The sequence below is a fragment of the Condylura cristata genome, unplaced genomic scaffold (assembly GCF_000260355.1).
Source record: "Condylura cristata isolate star-nosed mole 26May11 unplaced genomic scaffold, ConCri1.0 scaffold00022, whole genome shotgun sequence".
Taxonomy (NCBI): domain Eukaryota; kingdom Metazoa; phylum Chordata; class Mammalia; order Eulipotyphla; family Talpidae; genus Condylura; species Condylura cristata.
This window is the reverse complement of record NW_004567123.1, coordinates 15,414,562-15,434,795: the sequence shown is the minus strand read 5'-3', so window position 1 is coordinate 15,434,795 and position 20,234 is coordinate 15,414,562. Positions and strand designations below refer to the sequence as shown.

The window sequence follows — 20,234 nt, the reverse complement described above, 5'->3', positions numbered from 1 at the left end:
GGGGAGCAGAACAGGCAGATCGACGAAGTACACTGCTGAGGGGAGCAGCGGGCGAGACAGGAGAGGTCTGCCGCGCCGTGTGGTCTCCTCCGGGGCAGGCGGGATTTGAACTCATGCAGAAGTGGCTTCAGCTTCTCAGTGCAGTGCTTTAACCCACTGCGCCACCAGGGAGGGCCCTCTTTTAATTGTTTTTTAATGTTTGGAGGGCCTCTATCCATTCATCCATCGGTTGGCCATCATGAATATAGAGGTGGATATCTCTCTTTTTTTAAAGATTTATTTATTTATGCATATAGAACTGGGGCGGTGAGAGGATTCATCAGGAAGCAGCACAGGCAGATTGACAAAGTACACTATTGAGGGGAGCAGCGGGTGGGTCAGGAGAGGTCTGCTACGCCATGTGGATCACCTCCATGGCCAGGGATTGAACTTGCACTGAAGCAGCTGTGGCCAGCATCATGGTGCTGTTCTTCAACTCGTTACGCCACCAGGGAGGGCCCGCATATCTCTTTTTGAATGAGCATTTTCATTGTCTTCAAATAAACACCCAGAAGTGGGATTGCTAGATCTTATGTGGTTCTGTTTTTATAACTTCCATACGGGTTTCCAGAGTGGCTCCACCTGTTTACCTCCCCACCAGCAGTGTGTGAAAGTTCCTTTTTCTCTATAGCCTCACCAGTACTTATTGTTTCTTTTTAATAACAGTCATTCGAGCAGATGTGAGGTGAGATTTCATTGTGATTTTGATTTGTGTTTCCCTGATGATAAGTGAGGAAGAATATCCTTGCATATATATGTTGACCATCTATATGGCTTCGTCAGTGAAATGTCCTTTGTGAATCTGGTAGCATGCTGTAATGAGTCACATTTGTGTCAACTTTCTATAAAAGTATGTTAAATGATGAATATTTGCCTGCGTGTGTCTCACAGAACATGTGTCCATATTCTTTTTGGATGCTCTCATGTCTTGAATTATTTCCTTCTTTTTTATCAGAAAATTCTAAAAGGGACCTAGTTTAGTAAAACTTGTTTTATAAATGATAAAGCAGGAGCTCAGAAAGGTCATCTCGCTTGTTCCAGGTGACATATTTAGCTAGTAGCAATATAAAATCACACCCCCAAATCTTACCTCCTTTTCTAAAACTCCACCCACTGCATCATGCAGTTTTTCATCATTAGCAACTACAAATATTTTTATAACTACTAATAGAGTTTGCGGGGGCAGGGTGTGTAGGGAACTAAAGCTAGCAATTTATAAAGTTTATATTAGAGCAAAAAGGGAAAACATTTTAATCTAAAGGATAAAACTTTAAAGAAAAGACTGGTAGCATCTTAAGAATTTTATTTGTATAAAATCTTTTCTAGAATACACTGATAGAATTTCCTATATTTCAAAAGACCTTTATTTCAAGAGAGATTCCTGTGTTAGGAATTAAGATGCCTCGAGTTGGCCCTCCCTGGTGGCGCAGCGGGTTAAAGCACAGCACTAAGAAGCTAAAGCTGCTTCCGCATGAGTTCTATTCCCGCCTGCCCCGGAGGTGACCACATGGTGTGGCAGACCTCTCCTGACCCGCCCGCTGCTCCCCTCAGCAGTGTACTTCGTCCATCTGCCTGTACTGCTCCCCACACTGTCTCTGGTGAAGCCTCTCGCCGCCCCTGAGCCTCTGGCCTGTACCCCAGTTCTGTATGCACAAATAAATAAATTTTTTAAAAAAAAAAAAAAAAGATGCCTCGAGTAGTACAGAAAGTTAGAACAAGATCTAGAAGCCACATCCTAGGTGATCATTTCCATTTAGAGAAAGAAGAGGAAGAAAATGTCTGAACTGTGGAATGCTCAGAATTGTCGTCTCGACCCTTGTTTGTACCCTGAGTCCCTTTGGTATTTGGCAAGACCAGTCAACTCTTTCTTAGAATGACTTTATTTAGATGCATGAAGAAAAACATACGGAATCACAAAAGAAAAGAAAATTTAAGATGTAATTAGTAAAATATTTAAAGCACATGTTTATGACATTAACATGAATATGGATTAATTAAATTAAAGGGATTAATTTAATCCTTCAAATTAAGGATTAAATAATAAGATCTAGTATCAAGACTAGTCACTACAGTCATTTCAAACGTGTGTGTCTTAGTCTGCTCAGGCTTCCATAATAAAACTCCACAAACGGGGTGGCTTAGCCAACAGGCTTTTATCTTCTCAGAGTTCTGGAGGCTGGCAGTCCAGGGCAGGGGCCAGCCTGGTCAAGTGTGGTGAGGACTGTCTGCTGGCATGCAGGAGGCCCCTTCCGCTGCGCTGCGCCTAGTTGGCCTTTCTCCAGTTACGCATATGGATTGGTCTCAGGTGCTTCCTCATCTTCTAAGGTCACGAGTTGTAGCAGATTAGGACCCAACCTCACTTAATCTCAATAGCTTCCTAAAAGTCCCATTGCAGAGACAATCACATTCCCATCCAGAGACAATCACATTAGCAATTAGGGATTCAGTGTGTGGATTTTGGAGGGACATAGTTCAGCACCTAGAATAGTGGTAGACATCAGTAATACTCCAAAACATCGTCAGTAAGCTATCCTGTGATATGAAAATGCTTTGACCTGTTGGTGACAAATCACAGGTACTGCTCCCTGCTCAGCTTGTTGCCTCCATTCACCGTGGGCAGACGTGCTTGATTTCAGGGAGAGGTTAATGAAAAAAACCTGATTTTTTTTTCCCATCCAAGTTCACAGCACCCCGAACTTCTCTGGGCAGAGACTTCAGGCTTAGAACTGCTGATAAATGCAAATACAAGGTTTTTGTTTTGAGCTAACAAGTAGAATAACCCCAGGATGGTGGGGGCAGAGTCTAAAACCTATCCTGACCATTTCCAGTTAACCAGGGACAAGAAGTGTGTTGAATTGAGAAAGGACATCACCTGCTTTTCGCTTGCTTTCTGGTACTTGGTAATACATAGTCAAGTATTTGAATGTGTTCTGTCTTGCAGACAACAGTAACCTAAATATTGAGCACAATGATTCCTGGGCCTCTGAGAACCTCTGGCTTGACCCTTTGAAAGATGAACAAGAGACCAAAGCCAAAGCAGAGGATGATGGACTTCGGGAATCTCTGGATAGATTCTATGAAATGTTCAGCCACCCACAGCAAAATTCTAAAAATCCACTGTCCACATCTGTCTGCCAATGCCTGACTCAGAAAGTCAACGAACTGAAGGGCCAGGAGGCCTCGGCACAGTATGCCCTCCGCAGTTTCCAGATGGCCCGGGTCATCTTCAGCCGGGATGGCTGCTCAGCCTTACAGAGGCATTCCAGGGATGCCCACTTCTTCCCACCCAAGGAAGCAAGTGTGTATCTGGATAACGAAAAGCCAACCCCAGGGCTTTCAAAAGATGTTATTCACTTCCTCTTGCAGCAGAACTTGATGAAAGGCGTGTGACAGGTGCCTGGTGATGCGTGCAGGCAGCAGGGCCGAAGCTGTGTGTACACCACCCCTGGCGCTTTCTTGCCAACTCTGTCCCCAATGACCTGGACTGGAGCTCGTTCAGCCCCTGTGGAGAGTCAGCAGCCTCTGGAGGTGTTATAGCCCAAAGGCTACATGTCCCCTCCACTTCTTTTGATCTAAGGCCAGTGACTAGCTGGATTGAGGTCCAAAAATGCAGCTTCCTTGTCTCAAGGGAGGACATGCTTGGAGGCATCATTTACTCCGCAGAGCTCTTCTGAACCAAGCACGGTTGGGAGCCTTGCCTGGCTTCTTCACTCTCCTTGCATTCCTCCTCCAGAATTCATTAACTTATGTCTCTTGGGAGCCCCTCCTTAATAAATTTCTTGTGTCTGAACCATGACTCAGAGTCTACTTCTGGTAGAACCAAACCTAGAGAACAATGTTCCATGAGACAAGTTTTCTAAAGAGCCCTGGGCTGAATGAATCAAGTATAAGAATTGTACCAAGTTGTAAAAACTGAGACCATGTGTTAAGAATGTATATCCCAGAATAATATAAAGATTTATATCTGATTCCAAAAAGTACATCACTTCTTAATCTCGTTTTATATTACTGAGTTTAGAAGGAACATTTGGACCAGCTAAAATAACAGCTAAACTTACAAATTACCAAAAAAAGTCTTCTCATTTCCATCAGATAGCAAATGAGAACGGTGAGAAGAAAACAAATGTGCACCACCCACGAGAGTGTGTGTAGCTTAATTATGATAAGCAAGACTCATTCCACGCAGCCTTGCCAGTTTGTGGTGGAAAAGAAATCCGTTGCCCAAAGTCTCCTTCCTCTTATCACTGTGCCTCCCACCTGCCTGTCAACAGCACCCTCGGTCACTCTCTGAGCCATTCCCTCCAGCCCTGCACAGTCCTTGTGTCCGACGCCCCGAGCTCCATCTGCACGTGTTTTCCCAGAGCAGGTGCTCCTTGCTGCCCTGCTCTGCACGCCTGACTCTGCCTCCCAGGGGGCAGCTGTAAATAGCCAGCTCAGGCTCACGTTGGCATATGCCCTGCACCACAGTTTGTGTCCTGAAACCCTGTTTGAGGCTTGGTGGGTAGAATGACATCACCTGGCTCTGTGAAACTATAATTGGAAGCCTCTTATTAATTCCTGCCTTAACTGTTCCTCAGACAAATTATGTTGACAGAGAAGCCTGTATCACTTTTTTTTTTTTTTAGGGGAATAACAAAGGAAACTGGCAGCACTGTGCAATTGGGTTTTGAGGAGCTTTGGGTGAAATTTAATTGGCGTGACTCCACAAGCTTTCAGAAAGTGGGTTGTGCAAATAAGTTAGTCTAAAAGTGTACCTTAAAAATGACTCTGTTCTCTCAGGCAGGTCTCTTGGGCACTCTTGGTTGGAGAGAAGTCTTTTAGAGGAGGATTTACACACTAAAGCTCTCAGCTCTAGGAAGATCTGAGGTAAGAAACAGTGTTCCAAAAGGAAAATGTTCCACATCGAAGTTTAGCGCCGTTTCTGACAGAAGTTTGGCGCCTTTTCTGACAGACCTCAGTGCTAGCAAAGGGCAAGTGAACAGGTCTTGGAGACATACTTGAGGTCAACAGTCCAGATTTTTCCCTGAAAAGCAGTTGTCTGCCTCTTTTGCCATGTGCTTCTGCTGCTCAACTTCTCTCAAATAATCATAAAATCTGTGGGACTTAGGTTTGAAAGACTACAAGTTGAATTTGAAGGTGGCTGATTTAATTTTTTTTAATGTAAAACAAATGAATAGCTGCCCTTGAAGGAAGCTGTCATTTTTAGTATTGTCCAGTTACTGAAATATTGGAGATCAGTTTCCATAGCTGCCCTTGAAGGAAGCTGTCATTTTTAGTATTGTCCAGTTACTGAAATATTGGAGATCAGTTTCCATAGTCACCGACTAAAGGATACTGGATTAATTTATATTGTTGTTAAAGGATAAAAGATATAAACTGCTTGAACATCCATGCAGGAAGCAATAGCTTCTATTTGACAGTGATATTTTATAGTCAGTTTTGCAACCTTTATTAATATCAGATCTGAGAGCGCCCAGCAAGAGGTAGGATTGCAAAGATTTTAGAAGCCTGAAAGCCAGAATCACTTCAGGTTAAAAAAAAGTGTGATGTGTGCTGGTTTGTATCGGAGTAAGTGCTTGTGACAGTTCAGTACATGCTATTTGATTTCCTGCGATCTCACTCTTTAATTTGATCTTCATGTGGTTAGAGGGCATTTTCCATTTATCTCAGTTTAACTTCAATAATGACTAAGATTAGGATAGTGAGGCTCTGGCCTTTGGCATTATTGTTGAATTCTACCCTATAGATCACTTCTCCATCTTACCAACTAATGAACATTCTGATTGGCCAATCATTTGTGGCCCTTTTCCAAAGCTTCTGTGAGATCCTTACAGGACATTAGAACTTTAAAGAAGAGAATGTAACCAGTGTTTTAAGTCTGTGGGAGGGTTACTTACTTCATTAGTCAGGGAACTCCATCATCACAAGCAGGTTTATATTCAGAGAAAGGACATGTAAAGTAATTTGAGTAAAAGCTCTTTTGGGATAAGATAAATAATTCAGCAAATACGCTTGTGGGCCAGAGAAAGGCTACCCACTGGCTCTCTCCAAAAGCCATACATCCGAGACAGTGAATTGAACAAAATAGTCTCTAAGTCTACAGAAGTGACTCCTTCCCACCTGCTGTCTCATTAGGTGGTACATTCACAGAAGACACAGCGGTAACACCTTCCTCCCCTCTCTTACTTTCTCCTCTGCCTCCTTCAGCTTCTGCAGCTTAATGTTGAATGCCTGAAGCACACTTTACTATTTCATGAGAATGCAATTCATGCACATTCAAACTGTGAAAGTATTCTGGTTGCCTTTACAAGTCCCCCCTGGGATCTTGATTAAAGCTTGCCACATTGACTCTGAAAGGTATGTGGCCCATTTTGATGTAAGGTGTGGAATTCTCAGATGCAGCGGTTAGAATTCCTGGCAGCAAAGATGCAGTGCTTAAGTGTGCTCTGACATTCACCTTCTCTCCACTTTCACTCCCTTTCCCATTATTTACAGGTCTCCTTTATCTTAAAATTTTTTGCACACACGTGCATATACCTATGAACAAAAAAAAAAAAAAAAAAGGAAAGAAAGAAAACATTCTTTTTATTTTATCTATTAGCTTCTGTCCAGCTCTTCTTCTTTCCTTTACTCCCACCGTCTACTTGGAAATAGCTAAAACACGAGATGTTGGAGTTCGGAGAAAGAGAAGACCTTGAGAACTTGCTTTGCCACTGTGCACCTCCAGGTATGTCACTCAGCTTCTCTGGGCCTGAATTTACTTAATTGCAATGTGTACATAATAGATGATTAGTTCTTACAAGACCTTCATAAGTTAACAGCTTCAATGTATAGGTGTACAGAGTATGCCTGAAATGCCTTGTAAATAATAGAGTGCACTGAAATTGGGAGGTGACCCCATTTGTCCCACCCACAGCAGTTTCTTATCCCTGTCTCATTGGTCCCACATTGCTATCACTCCTCAGTTGAAACCCCTATACCATGACTCACTAGCATCACCTCCCTTGAAAGTAAGGCTTTGTCAGTGGGCACTACTTATGGGGTTGAGGTTGGCAAAGTCGGATTGGATCCTTTCTTCTAAATCACAGTGTACTTCAAGTTTGGATCCAGTATGGCAAAAGACGAAGCACCTCTTGCTTCTGAATGTTGTCAGGCTTCTTCATTTCATCTCTGTGAAATTTAAAAATGGGATAGACTCTTCAACCGAATATTCAGACTGCTAACCAAGATTCCAAAGCTTTCTGAAAAGGGAAAAGTTGTTTTCCTAAAGAAAATTTCTCTGCACTCTTTAAATTCCATTGCTAAGCATCATCTTACTTGTTTCAGGAGAACCCCAAGTGCCAGCTGTAGAGCCTCACCTGGATTTTCTAAGGTAGGATGATGACTTTCCTGAAGCGTTCTCTACAGAGCTTTCAGGTGTAATTCCCAGTTGCTCTACAGTTACTGTGGAAAAGCTCATAGGTGATCTAAAAGTGTCCAGTGTGCAAAGATTAGGAGTCCCTTTGGCCACGTTTCTGAAGAGCTGTAAGCTTCCTATTTCCCAAAATGAAAAGGGCATTTTCAGCCCTTATTATTATCAAGAAGACAAAGTTGTTGAAACTGCAGCAAAAACTATATGGGGTGGCTGCATACTAAAAGATTTATGCAAGGTTAAGTGACACCTAACAAAATATGCAACATATTCAGGATACCATCAGAAATCACTTGTCGGGGTCCTCCCTGGTGGCACAATGGGTTAGGATGCAGCACTGCACACTGGCCACAGATGTTTCAGTGCAAGTTTGATCTCCGGCCCAGGAGGTGACCCACATGGCTCAACAGAGCTCTCCTGACCCACCCGCTGATCCTGTCAGCAGTGTGCTTTGTCAGTCTGCCTGTTCTGCTCCCCACTCTTTTTTTTTTTTTTAAAGATTTATGTATTTATGCATACAGAACAGAGGCACAGGTGCAGTGAGAGGATTCACCAGAGACAGAGTGGGTAGCGGAACAGGCAGAACGATGAAGTACACTGCCGAGGGAAGCAGTGGGCAGGCCAGGAGAGGTCTGCTACATCATTTGGATCACCTCTGGGGAGGGGATCGAACTCATGCTGCAGGGGCTTTAAGTTCTTAGTGCTGTGCTTAACTTGCTGCGCCACCAGGGAGGGCCAAATACATAAATCTTAAAAAAGAAATCACTTGTCTGGCCCTCCCTGGTGGCGCAGCGGGTTACTGCACTGCACAAAGAAGCTAAAGCTACTTCCGCATGAGTTCGATTCCCGCCTGCCCCGGAGGAGATCCACATGGTGGGGCAGACCTCTCCTGACCCCCCCGCTGCTCCCCTCAGCAGTGTACTTCATTGATCTGCCTGTTCTGCTCCCCACTCTGTCCCTGGTGAATTCTCTCACCCTCTGCATCTCTGGCCTGTACCCCAGTTCTGTATGAATAAATAAATAAATCTTAAAAAAAAAAATCACGTGTCATACCAAATCCAGGCAAATTACAACACAATGAGAGAAGATAATAGCTGACACCAGGAGTGGGATGAATCAGATGTTGGAACTATCTGGCAAAGATTTTAAATCAGCCACCAAACATGGTTTCAACAAGTAACTATGAAATCCCTTGAAACCTGTAAAATACCAAAAATGAACCAATTAGAGTTACAGAACTGAGAAGTGCAACCACAAAAATGGAAACAATTTGGTAGATGTAGATGGCAAAAGATGAAATCACTGAATTAAAGGCAATTCAATCAAATTTACTCAATCCGCAAAACAGGGAAAGAGACCCTGGAGGAGGAGGTGAAGATAAGGGGCCGTGTGGGATCTAGTATGTCATCAGAGTCCCAAAGCTCAACCTTTCTCAGACCGCCAAACATCCCATCTCTTCTCCAGCCCCATGGATCTACCATTTCTGCTTTAATCCTACACGTAGGACCATCCTCTATTAGCCTGTACATTTTCCCCAAACAGAAAGTTCCTGAATGTGTCAGAGAGCTTTATTTTACCCAGGCTAGGCACAGACGGCTGCTGGGTTGCTGTGACATGAACTTGTTGTGTGATTCACCTCCCCTGTTCAGCCTTCTGGTAGAATCCGTGCAACCGTTTCTGTCTCTTTCCTATGAGTGAAACCAGGAGCGAGGGGCGTGAGCTGGAGGGTGGGTTGGCACCTTCTGAGAGACATCGTGGGGGAAGGAAGAGTCACTTGGGCATCAGAGGTCACAACACTGACAGCGAGGTGTCCAGTGATGTTTGTATCCGCCTCCAGGTCTCATTCCCATCAGCAAAATGAGGACTGCAGGCCTGAAACATAGAGCGGGGAAGGGGGAGGGAGAAAATCAAAACAGGAGGGGTCAGAGCACAAAGGACTGTGGTGATGGATCACAGGTGCTGTGGTGGTTGGAGAACTGCAGGGACCACTGTAGAGGGGAGAAATAAAATACTGCCCAAGATTAACAAGGATGGAGAAAATAACTAAGACAATAACTCTAAAAAGAAAAGAAAAATGAGGATGTTCGCCATATGTTGCGTCCTCCTTAGGCTCAAAGACTGTGACAAATCTCCATGAGGGTAGATTCGAGAAACTGGTTTTCAGGTTGATGGAGCAGTGTGGCATTACAGCGGGAGAATGAAGCTGCTTCTGGTACTGCTCCACTGCTCACACCCTGGGCTGAGCCAGTAGCCACTGCTCATTCCGCACCGTTTACTCGGCAGCACCTAGTCAAGTGCTAGGGAGACGAAGACGTGTATTTCAAAGGATCCTTGGCTCAAGGAGTTTGTTATATAATCAGAGTGTATTTTATAATAAAAGCTCACCAAGTTCATGACCCAGCAAATTGCTTTCAGTTTTTTTTTTTTTCACCTGACTGCTTTTGAAAAATAGTTTAATTTGAACCATGAGGTATAATCTTTTTGTGAGGGATGGAGTCTGTGTGTGCTTTCACTATGTTGTTTTATTGAACATACACATTATACACACGGGGTATGTTTACTATAACTGTGTGCACTTGCATCTCCCTTGAGGGCTTGTTTCATAAAACCTTTTTGACTTACCAAAGGATACCAATTTTCACACATTCACAAAAGTAGTTTCAACAGCTATCGCTCTCTACCAATTTCTTTTCATCAATCCCCCACTTTCTTTCATCCACAAAGGTGAAAAAACGTTCTGATTCTAAATAAAAATCCATCAGTCGGACCCTCTCTGGTGGCGCAGCGGGTTAAAGCACCATACTAAGAAAGCAAAGCCACTTCAGCATGAGTTCGAACACCACCCTGGAGGTGACCCACATGGCACATCAGACCTCTCCTGACCTGTCCACTGCTGCCCTCAGCAGTGTACTTCCTCAGTCTGCCTGTTCTGCTCCCCACTCTGTCTCTGGTGAATCTTCTCACCGCCCCTGCACCTCTGGCCTGTACCCCAGTTCTTTATGCATAAATACATAAATCTTAAAAAAAAATCCATGGGTCTTATTTGAAGGGGAGCAGAATTCTAATACAACAAAACCAAATGTCATGTGATTGTTCTTGCTGGAACCCTTCTCATTCTCCTTTTAGTCTGTCTTCTCTGCTGTAATTCCCAGTTTTTCTTGTGTGTGCCAAAGCATTGTGTCTTAAGCTAGGAGGGGTGAGCGGCCCCTTTGTTGTATTTCCAGTCTCTCATGCTCAGTGCCAGCACACAACTCGTGCTCATATCACACCCACAAAGGGCTCTGTCCTGGTCAGCGAGACAAGCCCACTCACCACTGTTTTGATACCATGGCAACATCAGAATGCTGTTTCTCCTCCTCTTATGGATTTCTGCACTGACCATAGACCCACAGCCCACAATCTAAAAACTGGCTCTGACCCACAGAGCATGCTTCAGAGAAGTCCTGTATCTCCAGTAAACCCCAGGGATTCTTTTCCTTCACCTGCACATTCAGCATGTATCTCAAACTAATACAGAGTTGGACCAAAAAATAAAACACCATACTACTAATTCCTACAAGATAATTATGGATCATTCCTGAACATCATCTAATGTTCAGTTTATATCCAGTTTTCTCAAACTATCTCAAAAATAGCTTCTTATGGTTGGCTTGTTTCAATCATGAGCCAAGCAAAGATCTACCACTACATTTGATGGCCATGCTTTTTTTTTTTTTTTTTTGAGTGGAAAACTATAAACATGTTTTTATGTATTTTTTTTAAAGATTTGTTTACTTATGCATACAGACCTGGAATACAGGCCAGAGGTGCAGGGGGGTGAGAGGATTCACCAGAGATAGAGTGGAATAGGCAGACTGATGAAGTACATTGCTGGGGGGAGCAGCAGGAGAGGTCTGCTAGCACCATGTGGGTCACCTCCTTGGCTGGGGATTGAACTCATGCTGAAGAGGCTGCAGCTAGCTTCTTAGTATTACAGGGTAGCCCAGAGTGAGCTTGGGCAGCCTGTCTGTGGGTCCTCACCCACATGCTTAAAATGTAATTTTCTGCAGGCACACACAAAAAGGGTAATGGGTTTATTTACAAAAAGGGGAAAGGATAAGGAACAACCTAGGGAAGGAGAGAGGGATACAAAGTAACTGGAATATCTTACCAGCTAGGCTAACTTGGAACTCTAGTCACAAACTAACACTGCTAGCCCCCAATCACACAGTCTGAGAGCCTTGCTTCAGAGAAAGAGCCATTACGTCTCCAAAGCGGCAGCTAGAAAAACTGCTCTGTTTATCCCCCAATGTCCCAGAATGCCTGCTTAGCTCCGCTGTTGGGTCCTTGCAGTTCTGTCCTTGGTACTACTGGGAGTTGTAGTTTCCAATCACTGGAGTAGGGAGTGGAATCCACAAAACTCTGCAAAATTTCTTTAAGACATCCTTCCCCTTAACTTAACACTGTGCTTTAACCCATTGTGCCACCAGGGAGGGCCCCAATTTAGTATTTTATTTATTTTGTACATCATTCTTCATTTTTATACACGGTATGCTTTATCATCTCGTGTATGGTCCTTAAGGATTCTCATCACCAATTCACCAGTGCACCATCACTGTAGTCCCTTGTACTCTTCCCTCCCTGTTTTGATTTGACTCAATTTTCTCCTCCTTTCCTCTCCCCACACCTCAAGAATATCTTTGGTTGATTTTGATTTTTTTATTTTGTTATAATTACTTCTGCCCTCCCTCATCCCTTATTTGGGTGTCTTACATTGCTCCTCTAAGTGAAACCATCTGGTATTTTTCTTTTTCTTTCTGACTTATTTCACTGAGCATGATGCCTTCCAGCTCCATCCATGTTGCTTCAAATAACATGAGTTTTGTCTTTTTGATTGCTGAGTAATATTCCATTGTGTATATATACCACATCTTCTTGAGCCAGTCACCTATTTTTGGGCATTCGGGTTGTTTCCATAGCTTATCTATTATTGTAAATAGTGCTGCAATAAACATAGGAGTGCAGGTGTCCTATTGAATTCATGCTTTTGCATCCTTTGGGATACCTAAGAGTAGAATTGATGGATCACATGAGAAGTTCATTTTTAGCAATTTGAGGAACCTCCAAACAACTTCCCATAGTGGTTGAACCAATTTGCATTCCCACCAGCAATGTAGGAGGGTTCCTTTTCTCTGCATCCTTGACAACATTTGTGTTGTTAGTTTTTTTTTTTTTTTAGTATGTGCCATTCTCATTGGTGTAAGACGGTATCTCATTGTGGTTTTGCCTTGCATTTCCCTGATTACCAGTGATGATAAACTTTTGTTTTCATCTGCACATTGGCCATTTGCACTTCCTCTTTGGGGAAGTGTCTTTTTAGGTCTTCTGCCAGATGGGCATGCTTCTTAAACCTCTTTCATCTATTATAGTTCTCCTGTCCTCTAAAAGATATTTTTGAACCTATTTCCAAGAATTGGTAGATTGGTTTACCATTCCTGCATTTGTAAATATTGTAAGTATGGGAGAGTTTAAAAACAATCCCTGCCCCTTCCACACACAACAACATCAAAAAAATACCTTTGCCTCTGCACATTGTGTCCACACTTCCCACTCCCAGACTTATTTTCATGGCTACAAAACTATTTAAAATACTGAATTTCTAAGTGTCAGACACTCTCACTCTTATCTCTGATTCCCTTTGTCTCCAGGGTACTATTTATGTAGCAGAAACCTGTGAACATTGTTAAATGCTCTATGGATTTTCTTCATCTTGACATGCCCAAATTAGTGTTTACCAGAGACATTCACCGTTTGGGGACCCTTCACATACACAGCAACTTGAGGAACTCTGATCATTTGATTTGACCAGCTCCATCCGTGGGTTACACACAATGACTTCTTTTCCCATAAACCCTCCCCTTGTCACAAAGAACACAGACACTTGAGTAGTTTTGAGTCTGCGCTGGCCCACATTTCATGTAGAACTGTAGAATTTTAGAACAGGAAATGAAACAACAATGAGGCAGTCAAGCCCCCTGCAGGGAAGGAGGCAAAGGCCCCTTTGTCTGGCTACCTAGGCATCTAACTTACCCTGTCCTGCAGCCCAGGTCTCTGATCTCCAGGGAAAACTGTGCACTAGGCAGTATCACTTTCTGTGCCAGTCAACATCCAGGAGGGCATATAACAGAAGTGGACTCTGGTTGATGTGAGCAGATGGATAATATGTGGTTACCGTACTTGACCAGAGGCTTGGAGAACGGAGGGAGGGTGAGCAGCGGGAACACAGCTGAGCTGAGATCACACTGCAGGAACAGTCTAGATAAGGTATCCTGAGGTCTGGCCCTGCTACCATGGCTCTTGAACACAGTCAACAGTCTGACGCCAGGCCCTCAATTGGCCACTGCTGCTGGCCCTCAGTTAAAAATCCTGGTGGCAGCATGTGATTTGCAGAGGCTGCATCATATGACTGTCCTGTCACAGTCAGGGCAGCAAAGGGCCATTTCTTACATAGCAGGACCCACATGATAGAGGAAGGGCATCAGGATGCTCACCCACTTATAATGGCTAAGTGACCTCTCTGTCTCCCCACTTGAACTTTTGTTAGTGTAGAGATGTAGTGATTAGTAGTTATTTTATTTCTGGAAAATACGGAAGTATTTCCTGCCACCTTCCAAAATGAATGGCATCCCCAGACAGACAGTGTTCTTAGGTGCCAAGTTTGCAGAGGCTTTCAATTACTGATGAAGACTGTTTCTCCCTGTGTCTTGGTGGTTCAGTGAGTATTGCCTGGGCCTGACTTCTGGGGGGATATCAGAGGTCAGTCTGTGCACCTGACTTTGGCTCAATGCTCAATATGAGTGCACTTGCTTGGAGGGGCCTGCAAACCTCTTCTTCAAGGTTTCCACTAGTGACTGGACTTGAATTTGAACATACTCCATGCCGTTTTGTTACAGACTGGAGCAGGGATGAATGGATAAGAGAGGGATATGGAGGCAATAGGGTTTGTCTCCTTGTTCTCAATGTATTTCTGATGACTCTCAAATTCCACTGTGTGGCTAAGCAATCTGAGGCCAGGGCTGACACTGTGACAGTTTTTCCCAAAGGCACAGAATTTCCTTGTTACCAGAAAAAGATGCCCTTGGGTTTTGGGGCAGAGGTAAGAGTGTTTGGCAGACCCTGCCTTCCTTGCTTCCTGATTGCCTTAATGGATTACAAGATGGAAAATAATGGGCCAGATGGGCCTTCAGAGCATTTGTCCATTGCGTGTTTTTAGTTTTGGTTTCCCTCAGAAACAGACTCTGAGGCACAAGATCAAGTGCAAGTCACTTATTTGAAAAGGGCGTGGGGGGAGATGAGCAGGGCTGGGGAAGGCAGCTACATTATCAGTCAAGTTCACTGTGGGTGACTAAAGAGTTCCCTTTTCCTGGGAACTCGGGGGCCAGAATGTAGGCCTCAGGGTCATCCTGCATAGGAAGTGAGGGGGCTGGGAGGCCCAAATACGGAGTCCCATCAAACTTTGTCCCTGTCCCTGAGGGAGGACACTATATCCTCCAGTACTTCAGGCCTGCCACTTTGTGGCAAAGCAGGCCCAGTCACCAAAGCCCTCAGGTAGACAGGCAGAGGTTCTTTCTCCTGGTGCAGTTCTGGGCCGAATAAGACACCACCAAGATGGAAGGCACAAAGCACAGGCATCTCCTGTCACAAGAAAAGGAGACAGTGAATCTAGCCTCTCCAAAGAAACTGTCTCCTAGTGCAGACAGTGAGGTGAAGCCACACAGTACTGTTTACCATGGGAGAGGGTCCTAGGCAACATCTTTGTTCCTGTGCTCGTCTCTACACCTGCCTCATCAAACACTCCTTATCTTTAGCAGGGAGATCTAAGGAAAAAACATACCTTCAGGGAAATGTGAAAAGCTTGTTACAAACATGATTCTTGCATCATCTACGTTCTTTCACCATTTGGATTCTGTCATCTAGTGATGATAACCTAGCTGAGTTATGCCTAGTGACCTGGGCCAGCTGAGAAAATTCCTTAATTTCTGTCACCTCTATATTCACATTGGCAGTTGGGATTCAAACTGGTGAGTACAGATGCCAAGGCCAAGAGGGCAAAGCACAGGGCATCTGTTAGACTGAGTCCTCTTACCCTCCAGACTGGCAGATAGGTTTTTTCCCCTTCGATTCAAAGCCTAGAATAAATCTTCCCAGAATCAAGTAGGAGGTGCCCATCCTTTGCCACTGCCAAACCAAATTTCTGATTGGTTCAGATAGTTTGCTTCGTGATTTGCTGAACAGGTGCTCTCTACCTGTGTTGAGGGCCATCTTGGAGTTAGTTCTCTTTCAGTCTGGCCACACACCTGAAAAACTCAATAAATTTCACAGACTGACCACTCCCACTTCCTTCCATTTAACAAATCTACACATCTACATCTCATTTCATAGCCAATAGTTATAGCAGATCCTTGTTGCCTTTGCTGTTTTGGAGAGATGAATTTTGGGTATGTGGAGAATGACCATCTTGACAGAATATAGTCTTTCCCAACTCCAAGGGGAGAGGTTGGATTCCTTCAGGACTAAGGAAAGTATTTGACTAAACCATGGGCCGGCCAGCTGTGAGCTGGCAACTTAACAATGCCTGTGAGAAAGGCAGGGGAGCCCAGTGCAAGCAAAAGCATTAGTTCTCTGGTCATTGAGCGTCCTACTAAGACTTATTGGATGAACTGAAAGATCATGTGAAGCTTGCCAGGTGGTCTTATATGACTGAAAGAAGACTCAAACTCTGGGGACTTTCTGATTTTCTTTAGTTTTTTTCTTTTTTTCAATTTGAGCACCAGCCTTTGGTAGAGGCTGAGAGAGTTCAAAATCAGTTGGCTCTATGGAAAAGAACTGTTGTAGGTCATCTGGGCATTTCCTATTGCAACACAATGTGCGAACCATTTCTGACAGGATATTGCTTATCCATGGTTTGAAAACTCTCCCAGAAGAGGAGAAATGCCACAGTGTAACTTTTCTCAGTGTCATTGATTAATAAACTTTGAGTTTATCCTGACTTGAATTCCAGCTTTGAATTTTTAACAAATGTCATGATGACCTAGATCCTATAAAGATTCATGCTGCAAAACATCTCAGGTGACCTGTGACAAGTTGATTGTAATTAGATTACATCAAAAGTACTCTTTGGGGGTTTTTGGTTTCCTAGGGGATCAATTAAATATATGTATAAGTTGCTTTGAAATCTATCACCAAATAACATCGATTAATGGGTGAACACATGGATAGACATAAAATAAGCAAGTAAACGTCAGTGATAAAATCAAAGTGGTGGATGTACAGATCTGTTTGTACATTTTTACCAAGTTTTCTGCATGATTGGATTTTTTTTATAATAAACCATTAGGATATATTTTAAGTATATTAAATACTTAAATAAATACTAAAGTATATTAAATACTTTTAATAAATACTACAAAAAAATTAAATACTACTGACAAACATTTTTATAACTTGGAGTTATAAATTGCGACAGCCTTTCCTAAAGATGATTTCTTTTTTTAATGGAAAGCACACTTAAAATATAAAGATAACTTTATTGTCCCTTAAATGGTAGAAGTAATTAAAGCATCAACACATCACTAATGAGTGCCTCCAAATTGCTCTGAAAGAGATGGATGTTTAAACATTGTTCCCACCTTCAAAGAACTGAAATTCAAGTGGGATGATTCTTTCATATTGACCTATCTGTATATCTGTTTCACCATCTATTACTAATATACGTTGTCTGCACATCAACATCTACATTCTGCTACCTGATCGTAAAATTACATTTGTACCATTGACATTATTTACATCAAATATCATCTACATCGATGTCAGAGCCATATCATTTATATCTACTCCTATGGTGGGGGGAAAAGTATGCCCTGAATGAACTCCACACATTGATGCTTTATCAGCTCTACCCCCACCTCCCTGCCAAAGCAATGCCAGGAACTGAGGACTACAACTCCCATCATGCCACAGTTCTGTTATGACTCTGGACTTCTTAAAAAGGGGCTGCTGCGGGGAACTAAGGAGTTAAGCAGCTATGCTTGGTATAAAACCCAAACACATGTGGACCTGGAGGGCGGCTTGGGTTTTGCCTGCCTTCTGCCTGCACCCAAGGTCTCAGCTCCGACAGCATTACCAGGTGAAGCTATGGACCATTAATCTTTCTTGCTCTTCCCAGCCCCTCTTCTCATTTCCCTTGTAAGTAAACCTTGTATTAAGCTTTTTCTGTGTACCTGCCCTTGGGTCTTGTCCTGAGGGTTTTTTTTTTCTCTTAAAATTTGTTTATTTATGCTTACAGAACTGGGGTACAGGCCAGTCGTGCAGGGCGGTGAGAAGATTCACCAGAGACAGAATGGAGAGCAGAACAGGCAGATCAATGAAGTACACTGCTGAGGGGAGCAGTGGGCTAGACAGGAGAGGTCTGCTGCGCCATGTGGGTCACCTCTGGGGCTGGGAATCAAATTTGCATGGAAGAGGCTGCAGCTAGCTTGCAGTGCTGCGCTTTGACCCGTTTTGCCACCAGAGAGGGAGGGCCCTGTCCTGAGTCTTTTTTTTTTTTTTAAGATTTATTTATTTGTGCATACAGAACTGGAGTACAGGCCAGAGGCTCAGGTGCGATGAGAGGATTCACCAGAGACAGAGTGGAGAGCAAAATAGACAGATCAATGAAGTACACTGCTGAGGGGAACGGTGGGTCAAGAGAGGTCTGCCATACCATGTGGATCACCTCCAGGGCAGGGGTTGAACTCATGCTGAAGTGACTTTAGCTTCTTAGTGCTGTGTTTTAACCCACTGTGCCACCAGGGAGGGCCCTCTGTCCTGAGTTTTTAAGTGCATGAGAACTCATACTTAGGCCATCCTGTTTCCCTTTGGGAAACAACATTATCATTCACCTATTTACATATATTTACATACATCTATATTTGCATCTGTGTCATATACAACTATGTATACTTTTTAAAGCTTTATTTATTTATGCTTACAGAACTGGGGTGCAGGCCAGAAGTGCAGAGGAAGTGAGAGAATTCACCAGACACAGAGTAGTGGAGCAGAACAGGTAGATGACTAAATACACTGCTTGGGGGAGTAGTAGGTAGGTCAGGAGAGGTCTGCTGCCCCATGTGGGTCACCCCTGGGGCTGGGGATCGAACTCACACTGAAGCTGTTGCAGCTCACTTGCAGTGCTGCACTTTAACCCATTGCATCCCCAAGGAGGGCCCCTATTTACAACTACATATTGACGTTCATCTTCCGCATCACTTATGCTTATACATCTATATCATTATCTATCTCAACACTTATGTCTGTATCAGTGACTCTCTGCAGGGGCAGTTTTGCACCCAAACTGCAAAATCCAGAAAAGTTTTGATGATCTTTATCGAGGGGTGGGGAAGAGTCTGCCTTTAGCATCTGTGAGTAGGGGTCAAGAAAGCTGCTGTGTACCCTACAATGCTCAGGACAGCCCTTGACAACAACAGTGTCTCCAGGCTAAATGACAGTAGGCTGAGAAACCCTGACCCCATCATCCGTATCATGTATGTCCAAGTTAATTACAATGCAATACATATCTGTAGGCATTGACATCTATGTTATCTATTTCTGCCTCTTTATCTATTTCATTTACATCCGTGTCATTGATTGCTCTATCTACACCATCTGCAATATCTACATCAGTTACATAAACATGATCTTTATCTTTTACATCCACCAGTATTTCTAATTAGTAGCTCAAAGCATGTTTGTGACATCAGGAGTGAGTCACTTGATGAAAATTAAATTCAAATTTTAATTCTTCCGAGGGAACTGCAGATGCTACTAATTTGCCCTGGGCTCTTTGGGCCACAAAGTAGTTAAAAAGACCTCCGACTGCATGACCAATATGCATTCTCAGGTTGCCACATTCATGAAAGCCTCCTTAAGCATATAAGCTAACTTGTCGGCCAAGACAAAGGCAAAATGATGTTTGTAGATGAAATTGAGAACATGATAGATAAGACAAACAAGAGCAAATCCTTGTGACTCCTTTTGCCTGTGACATTTACTAAATCACTTTGCTTCTCTGTAGAAACCCTTGCCTCTTGGAGACCATTATTTTTCCTCCAGGAACATGATTATCCTCAGGCAACATTTCAAAACAGACTCCCAGTCATGGCTTTATATTCTCACTCATTGTAATATTTCTTTTTTTTTTTTTAAGATTTATTTATTTATGCTTCTAAGAACTGGGGTATAGGTCAGAGGTGCAGGGTGCTAGGAGGATTCACCAGAGACAGAGACAGGAATAGAACAAGCAGATCAACCAAAACTGAGGAGAGCAGTGGGCCTGTCAGGAGAGGTCTGCCACGCCATGTGGGTTAGCCCCTGGCCGGGAATCCAGTGCATGCTACAGTGGTTGCGGATGGCATCATAGTGCTGTGTTTTAACCCATTGTGCCACCAGGGAGGGCCAGCACTGTAATATTTCTAACCTCTCAATAAATATTAATTTGGGGCACTTGAAGTGAGAGATCAGAAACCCTTTACTTTTATGGATTATTGTTTAAAATTTTAGCTATTATTTTATTATTTAAATTTTTTTAAAGATTTATTTATTTCTTCATATAGAACTGGGGTACAGGCCAGAGATGCGGAGGGTGAGAGGATTCACCAGGAACAGAGCAGGGAGCAGAACAGGCAGATCGACGAAGTACACTGCTGAGGGGAGCAGCCGGCGGGTCAGGAGAGGTCTGCCACGCCATGTGGATTTCCTCTGGGGCATG

General features: G+C 43.4%; 1 protein-coding gene across 1 annotated transcript in view; it reads left to right on the top strand.

The window, feature by feature from the left end:
- Window positions 1–3,905, top strand: part of LOC101619236 (chromosome unknown open reading frame, human C20orf196) — a 66,035-nt gene extending 62,130 nt beyond the window's left edge. Inside the window, exon 4 of the mRNA XM_004686948.2 lies at window positions 2,981–3,905. Within this exon, the coding sequence (XP_004687005.1) occupies window positions 2,981–3,429 (449 nt within the window). The 3' untranslated portion in view covers window positions 3,430–3,905. The remainder of the gene's footprint in view (window positions 1–2,980) is intronic.
- The last annotated feature ends 16,329 nt before the right edge of the window (window positions 3,906–20,234 follow it).